The 18,812-nt window shown below is 30.3% G+C and overlaps 1 protein-coding gene across 1 annotated transcript in view; it reads left to right on the top strand.

Moving 5' to 3' along the window:
• LOC129944180 (putative protein kinase C delta type homolog) overlaps positions 1-18,812 on the top strand; it is a 48,288-nt gene that overhangs the window by 3,870 nt on the left and 25,606 nt on the right. Inside the window, exons 3-6 of the mRNA XM_056053416.1 lie at positions 61-281; positions 359-474; positions 2,209-2,294; positions 11,144-11,273. Coding sequence (XP_055909391.1) covers positions 61-281; positions 359-474; positions 2,209-2,294; positions 11,144-11,273 — 553 coding nt within the window. The remainder of the gene's footprint in view (positions 1-60; positions 282-358; positions 475-2,208; positions 2,295-11,143; positions 11,274-18,812) is intronic.

The raw sequence follows: 18,812 nt of genomic DNA, 5'->3' as shown, positions 1-18,812 counted from the left end.
AAGTTAAAATTCTTTTGAATTTGTTTAATAATAATCTTTTATTATTTTCTTATTAAATAGTCTAGACACAGAGGAGTAGGCTCATCAAGCAGAATGGTACCAAGAGATAGTACCGTTTCAAGTGGTTACTACAGTGAAAATTATTCATCAGCGCATTCCTTAGGTTTAGCTCGACAAAATTCAAAAGAAGACTCATATTCACATCATAATACACCATTTGTTGATAGAAGAACGAATCCTCGAAGTATCACCAACCGAAGGGGAGCAATAAAACATCAAAAGTATACGAATTATTGCAATTATTGATACTCATAATTATGTTAAATGGAACTAATAAACAGAAGTTTTATTGTTTCAGAACTCACGAAGTTAATGGTCATCGTTTTGTAGCGAAATTTTTCCGTCAACCTACATTCTGTGCCTATTGTAACTTATTTCTCTGGGGCTTTGGCAAACAAGGATATCAATGTATAAGTATGTAAAAGAAAAATCAAACTGCATTTCTTAAATGTTAATCAGCGTAGCAAAACATAGCTTAATTGTTAAATTTTTAATGTGTACTTCTATTCAGTTGTAGGCAAATATCTTTGAAATGCTGATCTATTAACGTAATTACTATTACATATGCTTTTAATTAGTGCGGCAAAACATCATACGTGTTTTGCTGTCATTTCTTTCACTGGCTCTTTGTGATGTACATAAATACTATCTTGTACAATTTTTAAATTCAGGATAACCACACAAATATTTTTTTTCGAACCAATTTTTGAAGAAGGGAAACGTTTCTTTTTTAAAGCAAATCAATAGTCCTATTTTTGTTAATACTTTTGTTAATGCACATATAAATCACAACAATTTGTGTGATCGTTTTGCAAGTACAAATCTTAATGATCGAAATACAGGTTCAATGAACAACCTACAATTACATGTTTTCAAATGGGTTTGTTTTAAAAAAGATTCCTGGACGGTATGTGGGTCATTGAAAACTCGAATTAAATATTGTTTCCAATAGATTAAACGAAATTTGATCGGATTTGTAACTGATACTTCAAAAAACTTTGAAAAAATGTTCTCCTTTTTCGTTTAAAAATCGTTGACAGTATTGAGGTTTTTTTTTTGTATTACCGCTTCACGGCAGCTTCATGAGTTTACATACATTAACGTTGTTAAATAGTGTTTTTTTTATATTAATTTTACTCATCAATAGCTAAACTGGAAACTCTGCCATTAACAGCAAATTATTGTGTTCCTAAATTAAAAAAAAAGGAACATCAACAACAAAAACCCACAATGTTATGAAAGAAACAAGTGGTTTAGTAAAAATACTCACTTGATTGTTTGCCACAACCTTTCATAAGGCTAAGAGAAAGGCTAAAATGAGTTTTGTTCTGATCACGAATTCAAAATCTAACTGAGACTACATCGAGATTTTGAAATATGTATGTAAATTGAAAAAAAAAATACAAAAAATTTGTTGAGAACTGTTATTTTGTATTTTTTTTAGAAAGCATACACATTAATGTTTACTTCTGTTGTCTTTTCAAAACTGATCACATATTTTATTGTGAAGAATTATGTAATGTTTAACATTTTTAAAAAGGTATATTTGAAAAACGTGATGTGATAGAGATCAATTACATAACATTTGTTCAAACTTTAAAGCTCCATTCAAACATCCTTATTACTTATTGTCATTGAATGAATCCGATTGAATTTAATTGCTAACCTTGCGAAAGTTGTTCTTTACTTGTCTATTATTAGCAACAGAAAAATTAATACTGGTTATGGTTATAAGTCTTGTGAGGAATTGACAAATCCTCCAAGAGTGATTCTGGTCATTAAAAGTGCTTTTTCAACTTAGCTGTTTTGAATCGGCCTATATACTCTATGAACATAATAGAGTAAATATTTTAAAAATAAAACAAATAAAGTTTCAAAAATGACAAACGAGTACATTTAAATAAGAGAGTATTTATGTTAAAAATTGAATTCATCTTTAATCAAAATAAAAAAGGAAAGAAATATTATAATACACATTGCATTTCATATTACCCTATAATTATAAATAAATAAATGTACAGTGTAGAGAAACAAGTCTGGCTACATGAAAATAAAATATTCAATGAAGAATCTATATTTGCTATGTATTATAATTTAAAAAAAGTCTAGCTACATTAATTTCATTTCCAATAATTTCAAAATTTACAGCTTGTCAGACTGCCGTGCATAAAAGATGTCATGAAAAATTACTGGGGAAATGCTCTGGATCAAGTTTCAATTCAGCAAGCACAATAGTAAGTTTAAATATCAAATAAATCATCTGTTTATTATAACAAAAAATAATAGTACATAAATATCACACATATCTCCTTTTGGAAGAAGAAATTAAGAGAATTGCCATTTAAATCGTATTAGCTTTCTCGAATACATAAATATATGATATTTATAAACTGACATATTTGATTGTCAATGAAACATCTCATTTCCCAATTTATTAATATAAGCTCACAGCACTTTAATATAATCCGTTTTAGTTAATTAGAATTAATTTATTAACTGATATGACAGATATACAAATAGTTGAACCTTATGTCTAACAATACAAATATGCCCCAATATCATAAAACTACAATTTAACATTTCATTTAACTAGAATATAATTTTCAAACTTTCGAAAGTTTTCCATAAATTTATAATTATCTTAGATTTTTAGAAGCTCAAGTCATTTTAAATGTATTACTTAGCTGATTAACTTAAATAAAACTTACCTCTGAAATGAAATACTTACGTCCAAAGTTTTTATTTTGTTAGTAATTAATTTCAGGCTGCACTTCATATATTTTTATAAGTTAATAAACACAATTTCTAAGTTAATCGTTTTAGACTGTTATTTGTATCTTTTTATTAATGTTTTAAATCTTTTATCTTTGCATTGTTTTACTTTTTTTTAATTCAGTCGCCCCAGGTTGATTTGAATAGACCATATACACAACTATCTATTAAATTCTATCAAAATTATATCTATTTTGGTGTATACTGTAATTTTGAAATATTTTATGTCCTTATTATTTCCTGTTTTAAATAAATTATAACTTAACTGTTTCGTTATGGATTTTGACGCCAACCCTTACTCAAGTATTTATCGAATAATGTTGGTAAATTTAAATAATACTACAAAATTGAAAATAGATTAAAACGGGTTTTTAAATAATAGTTCGGGAATAATAGCTAAAATATAACCAGAAAATACAAAGCAAAACACATTCAAAGAGGCCCAGAGAAAAGGGAGGTGCAGATATGTCCATATTGAAATATTTATTTTGCGTGATACCGACATAATGCCCAGGCACAAAATCTCTAAAAATAAAATCCCCAGGATCTAAATCCCCACATCTATTTTTTTTTAAACTCCGTCAATGCATGTTTGTTTTCATCATTTGAATGTACTTTTTGGAGCTAAGCAATAGTTCAGAAGATTACGACTTTTCAAAATTTGACTTCTGGTTCAAAAATAATTTTCTGGATGCGGAAAAAGAAAGCATACCCGAGTTAAAGTCAGTTGTCGATTGTCCAAAAATAATTTTCCTCGCACAAAAAATGTAGTTGAAGCTTGGCATCGCCGCGCTTCCTCAATTGCATTGTAGGGATAAAAAAAACTCAGGATTTTTTTTTATAGATATTAATGTGCAAATAAATAATAATTATAGCAATTTTAGAGCAGGGAAACATTTATTTATATTTTAAATTAATTTTAAAAGCTCAATTTGCATATACCCAAATTCGCACCCACCCCAAATCATATAGTGATTCCTAGCTGTTAGTCCACGCGCCGCCATCCACCATACTATCAATTCATAACATTATTATTGGAAAAACTTGGCATTGGAATGAATAATGATTGGAAACCATTGCCTTGGGAATGACAAAAACATTACATTTTACATTTACATTACATTTTTGAAAAAAAGACATTGGGACACACGGATTGGGAATTTTGTCCCACAATTGGAAATGATAGATGTTGTTACTACAATTGAGAAAATAAGCAGCGAAGAAAAACGTCAATTGGAAAAATCAAAATCCTTAAGAACAGATTCACCATGTTTCGAGTATATACTCGATATATATATTTTGATTTTAGGAATTCTGGACTTTAGATTTGAGGGTTATGTTTTGGGGATTTTTTCTTTGGGGCTAGGGTACCCAACCCTTATTTTGCCACTCGGTTAATACATATAGATATATCACATTAGCTTAGGGTGCATTTTTAATTTTAGGTCAAATCAATTTTGATTTGAACACTTGTACGTAAAGTTACAGGCTTTTTTATTTAGTAGTTAATGATTTTATATTTTTTTAAGTAAAACAGGTAAAATACTATCGGAAAACCCTTTAAACTAATGTTAACTTTATGGAACTTGAAATGTGAATTAAATTTGTTGTTTAAAATAAGGATAACAAAAGAATTATAAACACACGATGTGCGAAAAGATGTTTTTTGAATGGTAGGGAAATCCGATCAAAGTAGCGAATTGTTACCAGCTCTTCGAAAAATAACACTGTCAGATAGCACAGTTCAACACGAAATTTGTGCTTGGGTTGTCACTATGTAGTACCCTTGGCATGGTGGTTACTGCTTTGGACTGTCATTTCAGAGGTCTTGGGTTCGATCTCCACCTATGCCATCTAAAGTTTTTATCCATGGATCACGTAAATCTGTCAAAAATTGTCACGCGTGCAATGGGAGCTTGTGGCGTTATCTAATACCTTCTTTTTTCAATATTCATGCTAAAATTGATTCACCCTGATGGTATTTTTTTTATGCAAAAATAACTGCTTACACAAATAATTGCATCCAAAATGGTTCATATTGAAATTCTTTATGTATTGAAAAATTTAATTAATTTGTTTTAATAGCATTTGTATTGTTTTGTATCTACATTAGGGTCATTCATTTCCGCAAACACATTTTTTTTTTTCGGTGCTCAAGCAAAATATTAATTTACTTATAGAAAAAAAATTCTCACCAAAGTAGAGCTCTTAATATCAATTTTAAGTACTTACAATTTAAAATTGAAGTTTTACCATGTGAAATGCATGTAAAAAAATCCTTTTTTTAAAAAAAGTTCTGATGCTCACGCATCTTTTACAATATTGTCAACCGGTTTAATGGACCTTATAGGGAATTTCACGCTCTTTAAAATTGCTTTCATGTTTTTTTATGTAACACGCACTGGTTCGCCAATAGGAGTCATCGAAGTGCAATTTTTTGAATGAATAGCTTTTTTTCCAATTTTTTTGAGCAATTCGCAAAAAGTAGGGAGACAAAAAGGGCTGATTCGTAAAAAATAGTCCTTTGACCAGTGTTTATTCAATTTACAGCCATTTTTATGCCTTACTTAAGTAATTGATAAATAAAAGGGCTGATTCGTAAAAAATATTCCTTCTAACGAATAATGACTTAACTTAAAATTAAATCCTGTCGCTTTTTCTTTTGTGTTCATCTGTGACCCCAAATATACTCTCCCATCATACTTTCGTTATTCTGCTTTGATAACGGCGTTCAAAGTCATACATATCTTGATGAATTCGTTCTCCCTGTTCCTCAAAATATGTTCCCATGTTGTTTTTAAATTTGTCCAAGTGTGCATCCCATCTCATTGTAATACTACGGCTTTAAAACGGTGCCAAGCTTTTCTTTGAGGCTTAGTTAGTAATTTCGGGAAATCTTCACTGTCGAATATTTGTTTGTATCTGTGGGCCAACAAAGCTTTAATTTTGTCGTCCGAGAGTTTTGGAAAATTAAAAACTTCAGATTCAACACTCAAAGCCCTAACAAATGTTTTCACTAATCCTAATTTGATGCGCAATCTTCGCATTCCACATTTTAGCTTCCGACCTGAAAATCCGTCCTTTTCGGCCATGATTTTGGATTTTCACTTACAGAAAATTATTCAAGGATTTAGTTGAATTTCCGCGCAGTTACCTATAATTCCTAGTGATACAAACTAAGGAATTGGTTCAAGGTGATCGAACTAAAAAGTTGCTCGAATGGGCGACAGAATGGTTTCTGCATGTGCGTTGGCTCTCATATATAAGTCTATAGTGCTCAGTTTAGAAACCGAACAGTTTCGAAACTAAAAGTTGCATGTGCGCGCCTAGCCTTAGTGTATCCACCTTAAAGTCCCATCAGAAATCCAACCATTTTAAGATCTCCTTTAAGTTCCCACTTATATTCTTTATATTTTAAAGCGTCAAATAAAATTTCAACACTCCCATAATTTTTGAGAAGCTCGAAATTTGCAATTGAAAGAGATGGAAACAGATTTCCATTGTGCAGTTAAACTGCTTTCAATAAACAGAAGCCATTCACTAGGAAGACAAAATATCCCAATTGCTTCAAATATACCTGTTACGTCGTTTAAAAAACAAAACCCATCTTCTTTTGTAAAAAAATTGGAAAACATATCGTTTCGATACAGTTGGTCAATTACCGTGACATCAACCAGTAAATTCCACTGTTTTGAGCGAGAACCCATTAATTCTGCTAAATTGGTTGGTTCCTGCTTCTCAGGCGTTGAGCTGAATTAACTATACAAAAGTAGCAGTCGGAACTCCAAACTTCATACTCCTCTTCAACCTTCATAAAAATTAAGTGTTTTAAATAAACACCAATTGTTGAAAATGATTGAACATTTTCCCTTTTAAACATTTTGTACAGTTATTAAAAGCCACATGCGAAGCCCATGGCTGGTTTTGATTCCTTAGAGGAAACTATTTGGAAAGGTGGAAAATATTTTTCGTATGCTTCACAAAGTTTCTCGTTCTTACTTATTTCATATTTTATTTCTCTTAATTTAATAAATTTACCACATACCTAGTAAAATGAATCAGAATCGTATTTACACTTCATTAATGACATTTTTTGCTTTATTAATTTCCAACAAAAATTAGACTTGCTAAAAATTCGTTCTATCCAGTTGTGCTCGATTAGATTTTCATACTGTTAAAATTTTTCTCATTCCTTTGAAATATAAATGGAATGCTTTTGGAAAAGACTAAAAAAAGAAGTGCCAAAGAACAACGGTTCCTTTCTTATCTTCATTTGAATCAGGCTGTACATTTAGTTTGCACTAACTTTTTCAATAAAATGTAGAGCTTTAAAATATTTACATTTTTTTTCTTCTTCAATCCACGGTTCTTGTATGAAAATGTTGTATAAAAATTGTATTTTTGCTCCAAACACAAAAGGCAAATTAAACCCAAGCACAAATAATATTTTTTTGTCGATCTGTGTAATTTTCCTTACGAAAAAGTGATTGTTTCTTGCAAAAATTACAGTACAGTACAGTAAATGGAGTATTTTTAGTTTCTTGTCCAAATTAATATCTTCCAATTCCGGCCTGAAAAATCATAAACTGTAGCTTGGAAGTGCAATTCATTCACTGCAGGAGTAACCTCACCAATAGGATGCACTCTTGTTGTTGAGTCATGGATTTTCTGAGCACAAAATGCAGCATTTCTGCTTATTAGTAACGTAGTTGAAGTTGCCTTATCACTGAAAATGTTTTTTCCCTGAAAATCTAGATCATTTTGATGCATTTCAAGACCCTATCAGCTATGATGTAATGTTGTTGGTGATCCACGGCTTAAGTTTATGTATAACTAAATAATGAAAGCCTTAAAACCTTATTTATGAAAAATAATGTGTAATGTCGTTTTTTGGAATATTTAATTCCAAAGCTAGTAAATTCAAACCATTCCTATTCTAAAAAAAAGAAAGACCTCTAGTGTTCCCGCTTTATTCAGGGAGTCTCGAAAGTGATAAACCGATGCAATCTGAACAAAGCCGCAGAAACTTACAGAGCCACACAACTACTCGTATAAATAGAGTATTAGAAGAATCGTTTCAGAAAGTGTTCTTAAATATATTATATTCACAAATTGCAAAGAGGATGATGTTAACGATCCTTAAAACTATTGTGTCCTTTTGTTTATGAACTCGTTAATGAATGTCAGTTAAGTCATTCCAGATCGGCAAAAAATTTTTAGTACAATAAAACGGCTTACTGAACCAGTTTCATGTCAATTTATGGAAAGAGTATTCCACAGGTAATAATAATATACATAAATGAATTAGACTTGCTACAGACGATAACTTCATATTAGCTGAGCACAAGGCAAATGATGATTACCAAACTCCAAGACTATTTTCGCTTTTGGAGCATTATGATTAAAAACAACAAATCCAAAATACCAATTTTACGTAATGGAACGGAAAAATGCAAGAGATGACAAATGGACCTGGGAAAGAAACGCGTGAGCTCGTAAACAATTATTTAAAAAAAAAACGAATAAAATTCTTTTAAAAAGCATCTTCAAGGTAAATGGATGAATCCGAAAATTCTATGAACTGCAACCAAATAAAAATTTTCTGAGGTGATTAAGCGGTTTTAGACAAATTTATGAAGTAGATAAATTTATAAAGTAATTTCGCAAAAAGATGAGTTTCAAAAATGGCAGTTTCCAAACAGCGGCCTATTCAAAATAAAATATCTTATTCTAAAACCATTTAGTTTTGTAACTGTGTTAGTATTCTTCCTTAAGGTAGAATAAATGTCAGAGTCTAGTCAATGCAATTAATTAATTTCTCACTTTTTTATTTATTTATTCACTTTTCGAGAAGTTTCAGTGAAAGGAATAAATTAAAGTATCAAACTTAAGTCAGTAATCAGTGAATGATAAATTTATTTCAAAATTTGAAACTGTACCATCATAAATTAGCTTCTTACATTCTTACGGAAGTACGAGTGTTACGCGATGAGTTTTATAGAAAATCAAAGATAGTATGCAGATCAATATGATCAAACCAATTATTGATCACCCTTATTCCTTAATGCTCTGAACGCCACGTCAACGCCAACGACAGAACGAATTTGGCATGACTAAAGGCGTTTAAAGCTTGTGGGACGCATTCGTTTATTTGATTTTGTATTCCGTAAGTCGTTTTCATAACAAAAACGTTTGTATTTACCCCAACTCCTGTCGTCAAAAACTGGCTAATGTCTGTAACTAAAATACACCAAAATTTAAGACTTTTTTGATCGTTTTTAGTTGAATAATTTTTAAAATCTTTATTTAGAGTTAAAGCAACAAGTCAACGATAAATGAAAAGACTTGTTGAGCTCATGGAGCAACATGAGCTTCTTGTCAACAACTTCAGGAGATGTGTTTCTTCAAAAAAAAAGTAAAAATGCTGGATGGGAGTCTTTAGCAGAGGATTTGAATTCTCTTTTAATCAAACTTAGAATATATTTGAAGGCTTCTAGACAAAAGCTCATTTTAAATCTTAAACCATTGTTCAAATAATTACAACGTACTTTGCGTCCGGTAAATCTTATGGATTTGCTTTTAATTAATCTTTTTTTCTATTTTCTTCCTCTTCGTTGTCAACGCTGCTTCACGAAAAATAGCTTGACACACTATACATTTCTGTGTTGATTATTTTTTTAAAACAATTTTACTTAAAACTCAAATAAAAATTCAAAACCAATTTCAATTGAATTTATATGACTTTTATGTCAAATGTCAGCTGACTGTATAAATCATAGGTCGCATTCACAAGGCTAGTGCCTACGTAGCCAAGGGATTCTGATTGGCTAAATCTATGTAACTACAAATGTGTAAAAATTTCGGCTACAAAGTAAGTGCACACTGATTTTGACGTTTTACAATCAGCTGCTCGGTAGGGACACAAGAATTCAAAATGAAATTAATCTTTCGGAATTTAAATACAAATATAAATCAATCATATTATATCTTCTATTTGGTTTTATTGAATTTAAAAAGAAAAAAAACTACTTAAGTTCTGAAAACACAAATGTTACTTATTTTATATATTTGTATTTGTCATTAATATGACAGTTCCGGATTGACTAGCTTTGTAGTGCAATTTTGCATTCACAAAGCTAGTTGAATTTTTGGCTACGTAGCCACTAGCTTTGTGAATGCGCCCATATTGTTGAATGTGGAATATGACTTATGAAAAGCCAGTAAAACGACACGACTCCAAAAACGAGAATTGACGTATAAGAAACACGCCGATCGGTATACATACTATGTATGTCTATGTGTGAATATTAAGATTTGTAAATAAAATGATGTACCCGTGGCATGATGGTTAGTGCGTTGGACTGTCATGCAAGAGGTCTTGGGTTCAATCCCTGCCTGTGCCACCTTAATTTAAAAAAAAAAAAAAACAATTTTCGCGGGTACTGCCTCTTGCGAGGAATTGACAATTCCTTCAAGAGTAATTCTTGTCATGAAAAAGTGCTTTCTCAAATAAGCCGTTCGGATTCGGCATACAATTTTAGGTCCCTTCCATTCCTGACAACAGTACTCGCGCACAGGAATGGTTGCGAGTTGTAAGTCACTAGGCCCTGGTTCACAAGGGACTGTTGCGCCACCCAATTTATTTTTTTAAATAAAATGATAGAACTATAGCTAAATAGATTCTTTGTAAATCTATACTTTATACATGTATTTAAATATTAACTGATGTGTAAGTGGATATTTGCAAATAATGCTTGTTAGGGTTTAATGGGCTTTTTGTATATAGACCAGATTTAATGCTTAATGCTCGTACTGCCCCTCCTTTAGGTGTTAAGTCCTTAATATATTTATTTGGACTAAATCAGCCTTCAAACCATTGCTAAGCAGTTAAATTCATAAACAAAAATGTCTCATACCGGATTTTTCAAATACAAAAACTCGAAAATAAAATTTAGAATTTAAAAATGTATGTAGTGTACATAAATTTGTTTTGTAATTTCCGCAAAATAAACATGTCAGACGTATTAATTTATAGAAATTATTATTAAACATTTATTTTTTTACATCTGAAAATAAAATGAATGATATAACAACGTAATCATTACGAGTAATTAAAAAAAAAAAATACAAGTGATAAAATTGTTTTTTTTTTTTTTTTTTTTATAATAATAAAAATAAGTCAAACACAAACAATTTTTTTTTCTCAAAATTATACATTATGTTTTCGAAAATAAATAGGCAAAATATTTTGGAGATTTAAATTTGTGTGTTTTTTAATAATTTCATTATAATTTTTTGTATTTATGAATAGATGTTACGGGAAAGATTCAAAATAGATGTACCACACCGGTTCAAGGCTTACACTTTTGTGTCACCAACTTTTTGCGATCATTGTGGATCTCTTCTTTGTGGATTTTTTCGACAAGGCGTAAAATGTGAAGGTAATCAAAATAATTATTGTTGTAAATAATTAAATAAATTAATTAAAGGAAATATGATGTTGGCTTTCTCGAAAAATAATAGATTTTCCAGGTTTAATATGTATATTTGTTTTTAAAACACATCATATCAGGAAAAAAGATACTATTAAACATCGAGGATGCTAAATACAGTTTTTATAGATCTATAAAAACTAAATTTGTGTTCTACTGTTTTCCACTTGATTGCAACAAGAAGGGCCAAGAACACTATATAAATCGAAAATCCATCCCAATTCCATTCTCGCCACACAGATACATCAACTTTTAACCAATGAAGAATCCAGGAGCTCATATCAATCATAAGGCTCATACAGTTTAATTCAATTAGCAAAGGTTTCATCTACAGATTTGTCAAAAACAACTAAAATAAAAAGAGCCTAATGCTTTAAATTATTTTAATGAGATTTCGATTTTCAAGAAGAAATCTTGAGTAAGTGATTATAAACTTTATATTATTTATTCTGAACAGATATCATTTTTTGCTTTCTTAACAAAAACTGAATTTGGCCTTTCTTTCCTGAAACTAGTCTTCAAATCCATCTTATATTTTCTACGCACGTAAAGAGTGTAAGGCTTTCCGAAAGTGTTTTTTTTTTTCAAAATTGATTGGATACCCGAGTCGAAATTTTGGCCCTATTCTGATCCTTAAAAGGATATTTTCTCCTCATTAGCTCCTACATGCAGTAAAATGAACCTCATATCATCCTAAAGGATTTTTCATCGTCCTCATTTCGTCCTACATGAATTTTTAAAATTCTTTCCGTTTTTCTACGCTCATTTCGTCCTAAATGGACCTCATATCATCCTAAAGGATTTTTCATCGTCCTCATTTCGTCCTACATGAATCTTTAAAATTCTTTCCGTTTTTCTACGCTCATTTCGTCCTAAATGGTAAAATAAAAGGTTTATCAACATAAAAAATAGATATCATCCTTTTTTCATACTTAATAAGCCTACATTTACGTTGACTTGCTGAAAACTTGGAGCTAGTCGAGCCCTTACCGCAAAATTATCGTAAGCGACAAAAATCAAATTTTACAGGGGAAGGTTTTTTTTAAATATTTTTTAACCAAAAATGTCTCAGTTAGTTAAAATTTCACATGCATTAATAATTTTAAGATATTTAGATACATTATTTAAAAAAACACAAAAAAATAAGTATTTAAGCTATTTATGGCGCTTACATTGTTTTTGCTGTCATAATCTACGGTTATTTTGGCGTTTACGATAACAATATCTGTTAAGATCACCATGTCTAAGAAATTTTATTTGATAAATAATTAGACACTTAAAAAGGGGTTTAAAAGGAAAAGTCATATTATAATATCAAAATATATTTATTTACATTAAAGATTTGGAATAATGAGTTAGACTTATGTTTGTACATATTTAGTTATAAAATAAAATAAAGTATTTCTTTCTTTCTTCTTCCGTTTTAACTTAACACCACGCATTGTTCCATTATGGTTTTCAAACAAAATAATTATGAATAATAATAAAAAAAAAAATAATGAGGTCAATCAGACTATGTACTAGGTATACTTTACTTATATAAAATTAAGAAACAAATTAATTTTCTCTATCCGAATCATCTTCGTCCGTTTCAGCTAGGGCATCGCGCATGGTTCCATCATGCCTCATACTTAAATACTCTTGATGGTATCTGTTGGGTATTATATTTTTATTGCATAGCTCCTGTAAATCTGCTGTATTTAGCTGCTGAAATTTTGAGCTCTTCTACGTATAAAGGTGTGGGTCCTTTTTGGACCGTAGCAATGTTTGCTCTCGACCTGGTCATGGAATCCATATTAATTTCGTAATTGTCACTGTCTTCAAAAAAACCGTATTTAAATTTAATAATGGGATCATTTTTATGAAATTGCACAATTCTTAGTGCATTAAAATTTATTTTAAATTTAGCTGGAAATACAAATTGTGAATAGGACTTCCAATCCATGAAGTCTCCATAATTTAAAACATTTACAATATAGCTTTTTGGATTATGTCTGGCATTTGTAATCATAGTTGGCCATTCAAAAGGAGCCCATATGGTTTTATTGCGAACGAAACTTTCAATTGTGCTATGAATCGAGTCAACAGGCATCATGGTGTGTCCAGGTAAAAGATAAGTGACCTTTATTTCTGTAATTGTTGTTGCAGTTTTCAAGAAAAGAATTAACATTGATATCATTGCACGGTTTCTATTTTGCCCAGCACAGCTATCAGAATATAGATTAACAACAGTATGAGTAATATGCGTATTTTCTCGAATAATATAAGGTCACACTTTTACCATGTGGAGTACTGAGGACTTTTTCCAAATCAAAGCTTACGCATAAGGAGTTAGAATCAGCTACCTTGCATAAGCTACCTTTTCCAAATCAAAGCTTACGCATAAGGAGTTAGAATCAGCAACCTTTTTGTCTTCTAAAAAGAGTTTCTTGCATTTTTCTTTATCCAGAATATGATTTTTATATTCAGTGGTTTGCTGAAAAATATTTTTGTTTTCAGGTGATAAATTTTTGCACTTCTCACAAAAAGTACATTTATCTTTTTTAGGCAAGTGGAATCCAATATTAAAATCTGTTTTGAAAATGTTGCGAAATACTCTTTTTGATAATACTGATGATTCTAGATTCTTTTCCTTTAAGTGATCAACATAGTGTGTATACAAAAACGATATGTTCTGAAATTCTTGAGGTAAATATACTTTAGTGCTTTTATTGCGACAATAGTGGGATGGAACAGCAGGCAACATCTGAATGAACGGTTTTAACTGTGCGATTTTTACTTCATCAGATTTGTTATGAGGATGATGAGTTTTTATGCCTTCTCGAGCGGTGTTCAGAATTCTATTGGAATTTTCGATGGTGTATCTCAAAGACATTTGGGATATGTTTAGGGTCATAAGTAAAAATTGTTGACATACTTTAATATTCTGCCCATTGTAGCTTATAAAATAATCGTATGATTTTTTGCGAATATTACTATTAGCTCTTTTTCTGCCAATCGGTTTTTCTTTAGCACATGACAGCAGGAAATCTTTTCGTCTTTTATCACACCCTAATCTCCAATAGTTTTCTAAAATATTATTCCGATCATCTTCAGTGAATTTATTTGCACACGAGTTTCCACATCTTTTATTCATACATGGGTTAGGTTGCACAGATTTCCCAACAGCACGGTTATTTTTTGATAAAAGACGTTTTGGTATAGGTTTTATTTTCCTGTATCCTCTTTTACCAACACACGACACGTTTCTTCATCTATTTTTTGAGCTGACTCATCTTCATCTGAATCACTGGATGATGAGGATGGCTTCCATGAATCTTCACTATCAATACAGGCATTGTTGTCTTGGAACTCCAAGGACTTTCTGGGCACGTTTTGTTCTCTTTGGTCAAACAGTGAACTGGTGCTCCGCTGTATTAATTGATCAATGAAAACTGGAATAGTAGGATTGCCTGTATTAGTATGATCATTATTATTTGTGAAGTCTAAATGTGATATTTTATTTTGGTTATCTAAAAACATTAAAGTGTAAGAATTGTCAGTATCAGAATCACTGTAATCAACAAGTGAAGTCACAGGTAATGGTGCATGTGGGTTGGTAATTTGCTCAGAATTTAAATCGATCAAAGATGGTGATGTGGTATCAATTAATATTGGGTCCATGTTAATATCGTTGTTGCTGTCTTTTAGTAACAATGAATGTAGAACTAAAACCTCCGTATCTTGCTGTATATTCTCGAAAAAAGCAGTTTCGTGATTACACTCTTCTTGGTAAGGGGAGTGGTGATATTAACTGCGTAATTTTCTTCATTCGTGACTATAACAAACAAATAATAAATTTAAATTTTACTAGACTAATTTATTGTTTTGATCAATACTAATTAAACGCACCAATAATTTAAATGGGAGAATATTACACTTTAATTACCAAAATTAAAATACAATACATACCTTACTGCTGGGGTCGACTTTATTGTTTTATTTGATAACTGTCGAGTATTTACAATCAATACAATGAATACACAATGATAAACAGTAATTTGAACGGTTTTTAGGATGAAACTACTTTTAAACCAATAATTCAATGAGAACGATATTTTAGCATCATAACTTTCGCGGAAATAAACAAGGCACCACAGGTCACACCTCAAGGTGAAGCACGAATCGAAGTCGATTACAAGTAGGGTCGGTTGCGCTACAAAAAAGCAATTGCAGGCATGTAAGATAAATTTAGTTGTTGTCGCTTACGTTAAAGCTTTACAAATAAATAGAGTCACGATAAATTTAGCAAACGCTATAACTTTATAACGGTTTTTTTTATGAGCGAAACATTAATCTGGATGGGTCCGTTATGGCTTAAAATAGCAGTTTCGATAAAAAACGAATTTTTGACAAAAGTGTCGCTTACGATAATTTGGCGGTAAGGGCTCGTAGTGATAGTAAAAATGGTAACGATGAAGTTGGTTTAGTCGACGACACCAACGACGAGGACAACAACGACGACGACGACGCCAACGAAGACGACGATAACGACGACGAAGAAGACGATTTCGCGGAAGAATTATTACTTTTAAATTAATAAATAATATTAAAGAAAACTTTTTTGTTTAAAAAATAAAAAAAGAATAAAATTAAAATATAATTTATATTATTTTTTAAAAAAGCTTGCTAATAAATAAAATAAAAGAAAGTGAGAGAGAAAAAACAAAAGCAAGTAGGATAGAGAAAGAAAGAGAAAAGAAAATAAGATAGGGAGCGAGAGAGTCTAACAAACTAGTTAGAGAGGGAGTACCTAAATGAACAAAGAAAAAAGCTAAAAAAGGTTCATTTGAGGCTTTTTGCTGCCGTCTTCATTTGATCCTAAACATCGTATTTTGTCCGATAACTGCCACCATAGGTTCAAATGAGGAGCAACATTTTAACAGTAAGTGATCCTCTTTTGAATCTCTTTAAACCTCTTTGAACATCAGAGAACCTGAATTTTGAGGACGAAAATAGGGCCAACATTTCGACTCGGGTATTAAGAATAAATTGAAGAAATCTATTTTTGAAGCGAATTCGATTTGGATGCACCAGAACTTTGATTTAAGTATGAATTTCAAAAATGTCCCAAAAAAAGGAAAAGGGACACTCTCCTTAAACGTATGTCTAATTGAAATACATAATGTACGTTTTATATCTGTTAATGTAATACAAAATCTTTGAATAACTCGAGAATTGAAGTGGGAAGAGATTAACACCGTGTAATTTGTGAGTGCCGCACTATAGTTTCTTCCCAACACACATATGTAATTGTTTACCTTAATTTGATTGGTTTTTAATTTTTAAGAATCAAACATTTTTCTCTATACTATCTTGTATGTTTTTTTGACACCTTTGTTTAACAAAATACTTTCAAAAGGTTCACGCAAAACCTAAATTTTTTACAATTTATCTGCTTTAGCTCCAATCTACGAATGTGCAGACTGAAAACGGTAGTAATTATGGACTCGCGCAAATGGCGTCAGAAGAAAATACACAAAAAAAAAGAGGCTGGGATGCGACCCACACTGATAACGTCCCATCCCGTCTGTCGATTTGTCTTGCTTAAAAGTTTGTCTATATGTACTCGTATCAATTTTTACCAAATTTGCGTAGTATTTTTTGTAGATTTTTAGATTTTTAAATAAAAATTACTGAATATTGAAAACAATATTTTCTGTGAAATAAAATAAGTTTGAAGCCAATATTTTTAATTTTTGAAAAACTATTTGAGCCGAAAGTACATTTTTACCAAGTTTTAGTATTGTTTTTTTTAGAATTTTATTTTTTGTAAAAAAACTCGATTTATCGAATATTTTAAAAATTTTACCAAATTTTTAAAACAATATTTCTTATAAGATAAAATTAGTTTGAAGACGATATTTAAAATTTTTTTATAGAGATATTTGAGTCGAAAATCAATTTTTACCAACTTTTATACATTTTTTTTAGGTTTTATTTTTTGTGAAAAAAACTTTCAATTCGATTTTTCTCAAAGTTTGTCCTAAAAAATCAGTTAGAAGCTATTATCTCAAAGTTTTTAAAATATATTTGAGTCGAAAATCATTTTTTACCAACTTTTGTTAATTTTTTTTCGGTTTTTAATTTAAAAAAAAGCCTATTCGATTTTTTTTTTCAAACTTTAACTGAATGTTGACAACAAGATTTTTTAAAAGATAAAAGTAAATTAAAGCCAATATCTCAAAGTTTTGAAAAGTTATTTAAGTCGAAAATCAATTTTTACCAACTTTTTTTTTTAGGTTTATATTTCTTATAAGATAAAATAAGCTTGAAGCTTAAATTTTAAGTTTTGAAAAGATATTTGAATCGATTTTCAATTTTTACGAACTTTGAGTAATGTTTTTTTTAGATTTTTATTTTTTATAAAAAAACTGTCAATTAGATTTTTCTCAAAATTTTATTAGATGTCAAAAACATTATTTTTCGTTGCACAAAATTGTTTTAGAGATGAAATCATATTTCAGTCGTAAAATTTTGGAGGTGACAAATTTTTTTTTTCAGTTTTATTGATTTATAAAAAAACCGTTATATTGATTTTTTTTATAAAAAAATATACCTGTTTGGTATCACGTTACAATATACATATTATATAAAATTTAATTCAATTCAAGTCTCTAGCGTTTTGGTTCGTAAGATATTTACGGTTAACCAAAATGTTCACCTTTTTCCAAACTGCTATGGTAAAAAAAAAACCACCCACGCAATTTTCTTGAGAGCCCTTTCTGCAACTTTTAGCCTTATTATCTGAATAACAAAATTTATTTGAAGTTGATATCTCTTCTGGTTCTTGAGCTATGGAGGACGAAAAAAACGTCGCGAACGTACTGACGTACGGACGTACGTACACACGCACGCACAGACATCCTTCTAAAAATCTTTTATTTCGACTCTAGGGACCTTGAAATGTCGAGAAATGTCATAATTCTCAATTTGACAAATCGGACCCAATACAATAACTTCCTATGGGAAGTTAATATACTAAGTTCTGTTTTCTTATTTCTTAAATATTTATTATTTAGAAAGCTGTGAGAGCTGTGTTTTAATAGAAACTAATAAAAAATTATCACCGTAGCCCTTGAAATAGTAAATATAAAGTTAAACCACATTATGTTTTGTAATTCTTTCAGCCTCCCTTACAGAACATTAAGAACTCGTCTTTATGTTAGGATATGTGAGTTACAGTTTAGAGTTTACAATTTTAAACTTCAATTCATGATAAAATCTTTTCTGTGGAAATTCAAATAAAGTTCAATATTTGTTATTGTACAAAATATCTCGTATAACATATTATCTTAATGAAGTTGATGTTCCCTTATTATACAAATATTGTAAAATAGCATTAAAGTATAGGAATAGAATTATAAATGAAAATTTTTAATTAAGTAATAATCAAACAAAGTTGTCAATCGGGCAGACGGCGAATAGCCATGCATTATTGTTGTAAAA

The sequence above is a fragment of the Eupeodes corollae genome, chromosome 2 (assembly GCF_945859685.1).
Source record: "Eupeodes corollae chromosome 2, idEupCoro1.1, whole genome shotgun sequence".
Classification (NCBI taxonomy): Eukaryota; Metazoa; Arthropoda; class Insecta; order Diptera; family Syrphidae; genus Eupeodes; species Eupeodes corollae.
Note: the sequence above shows the minus strand (reverse complement) of the source record. Positions and strands in the feature narration are given on the sequence as shown.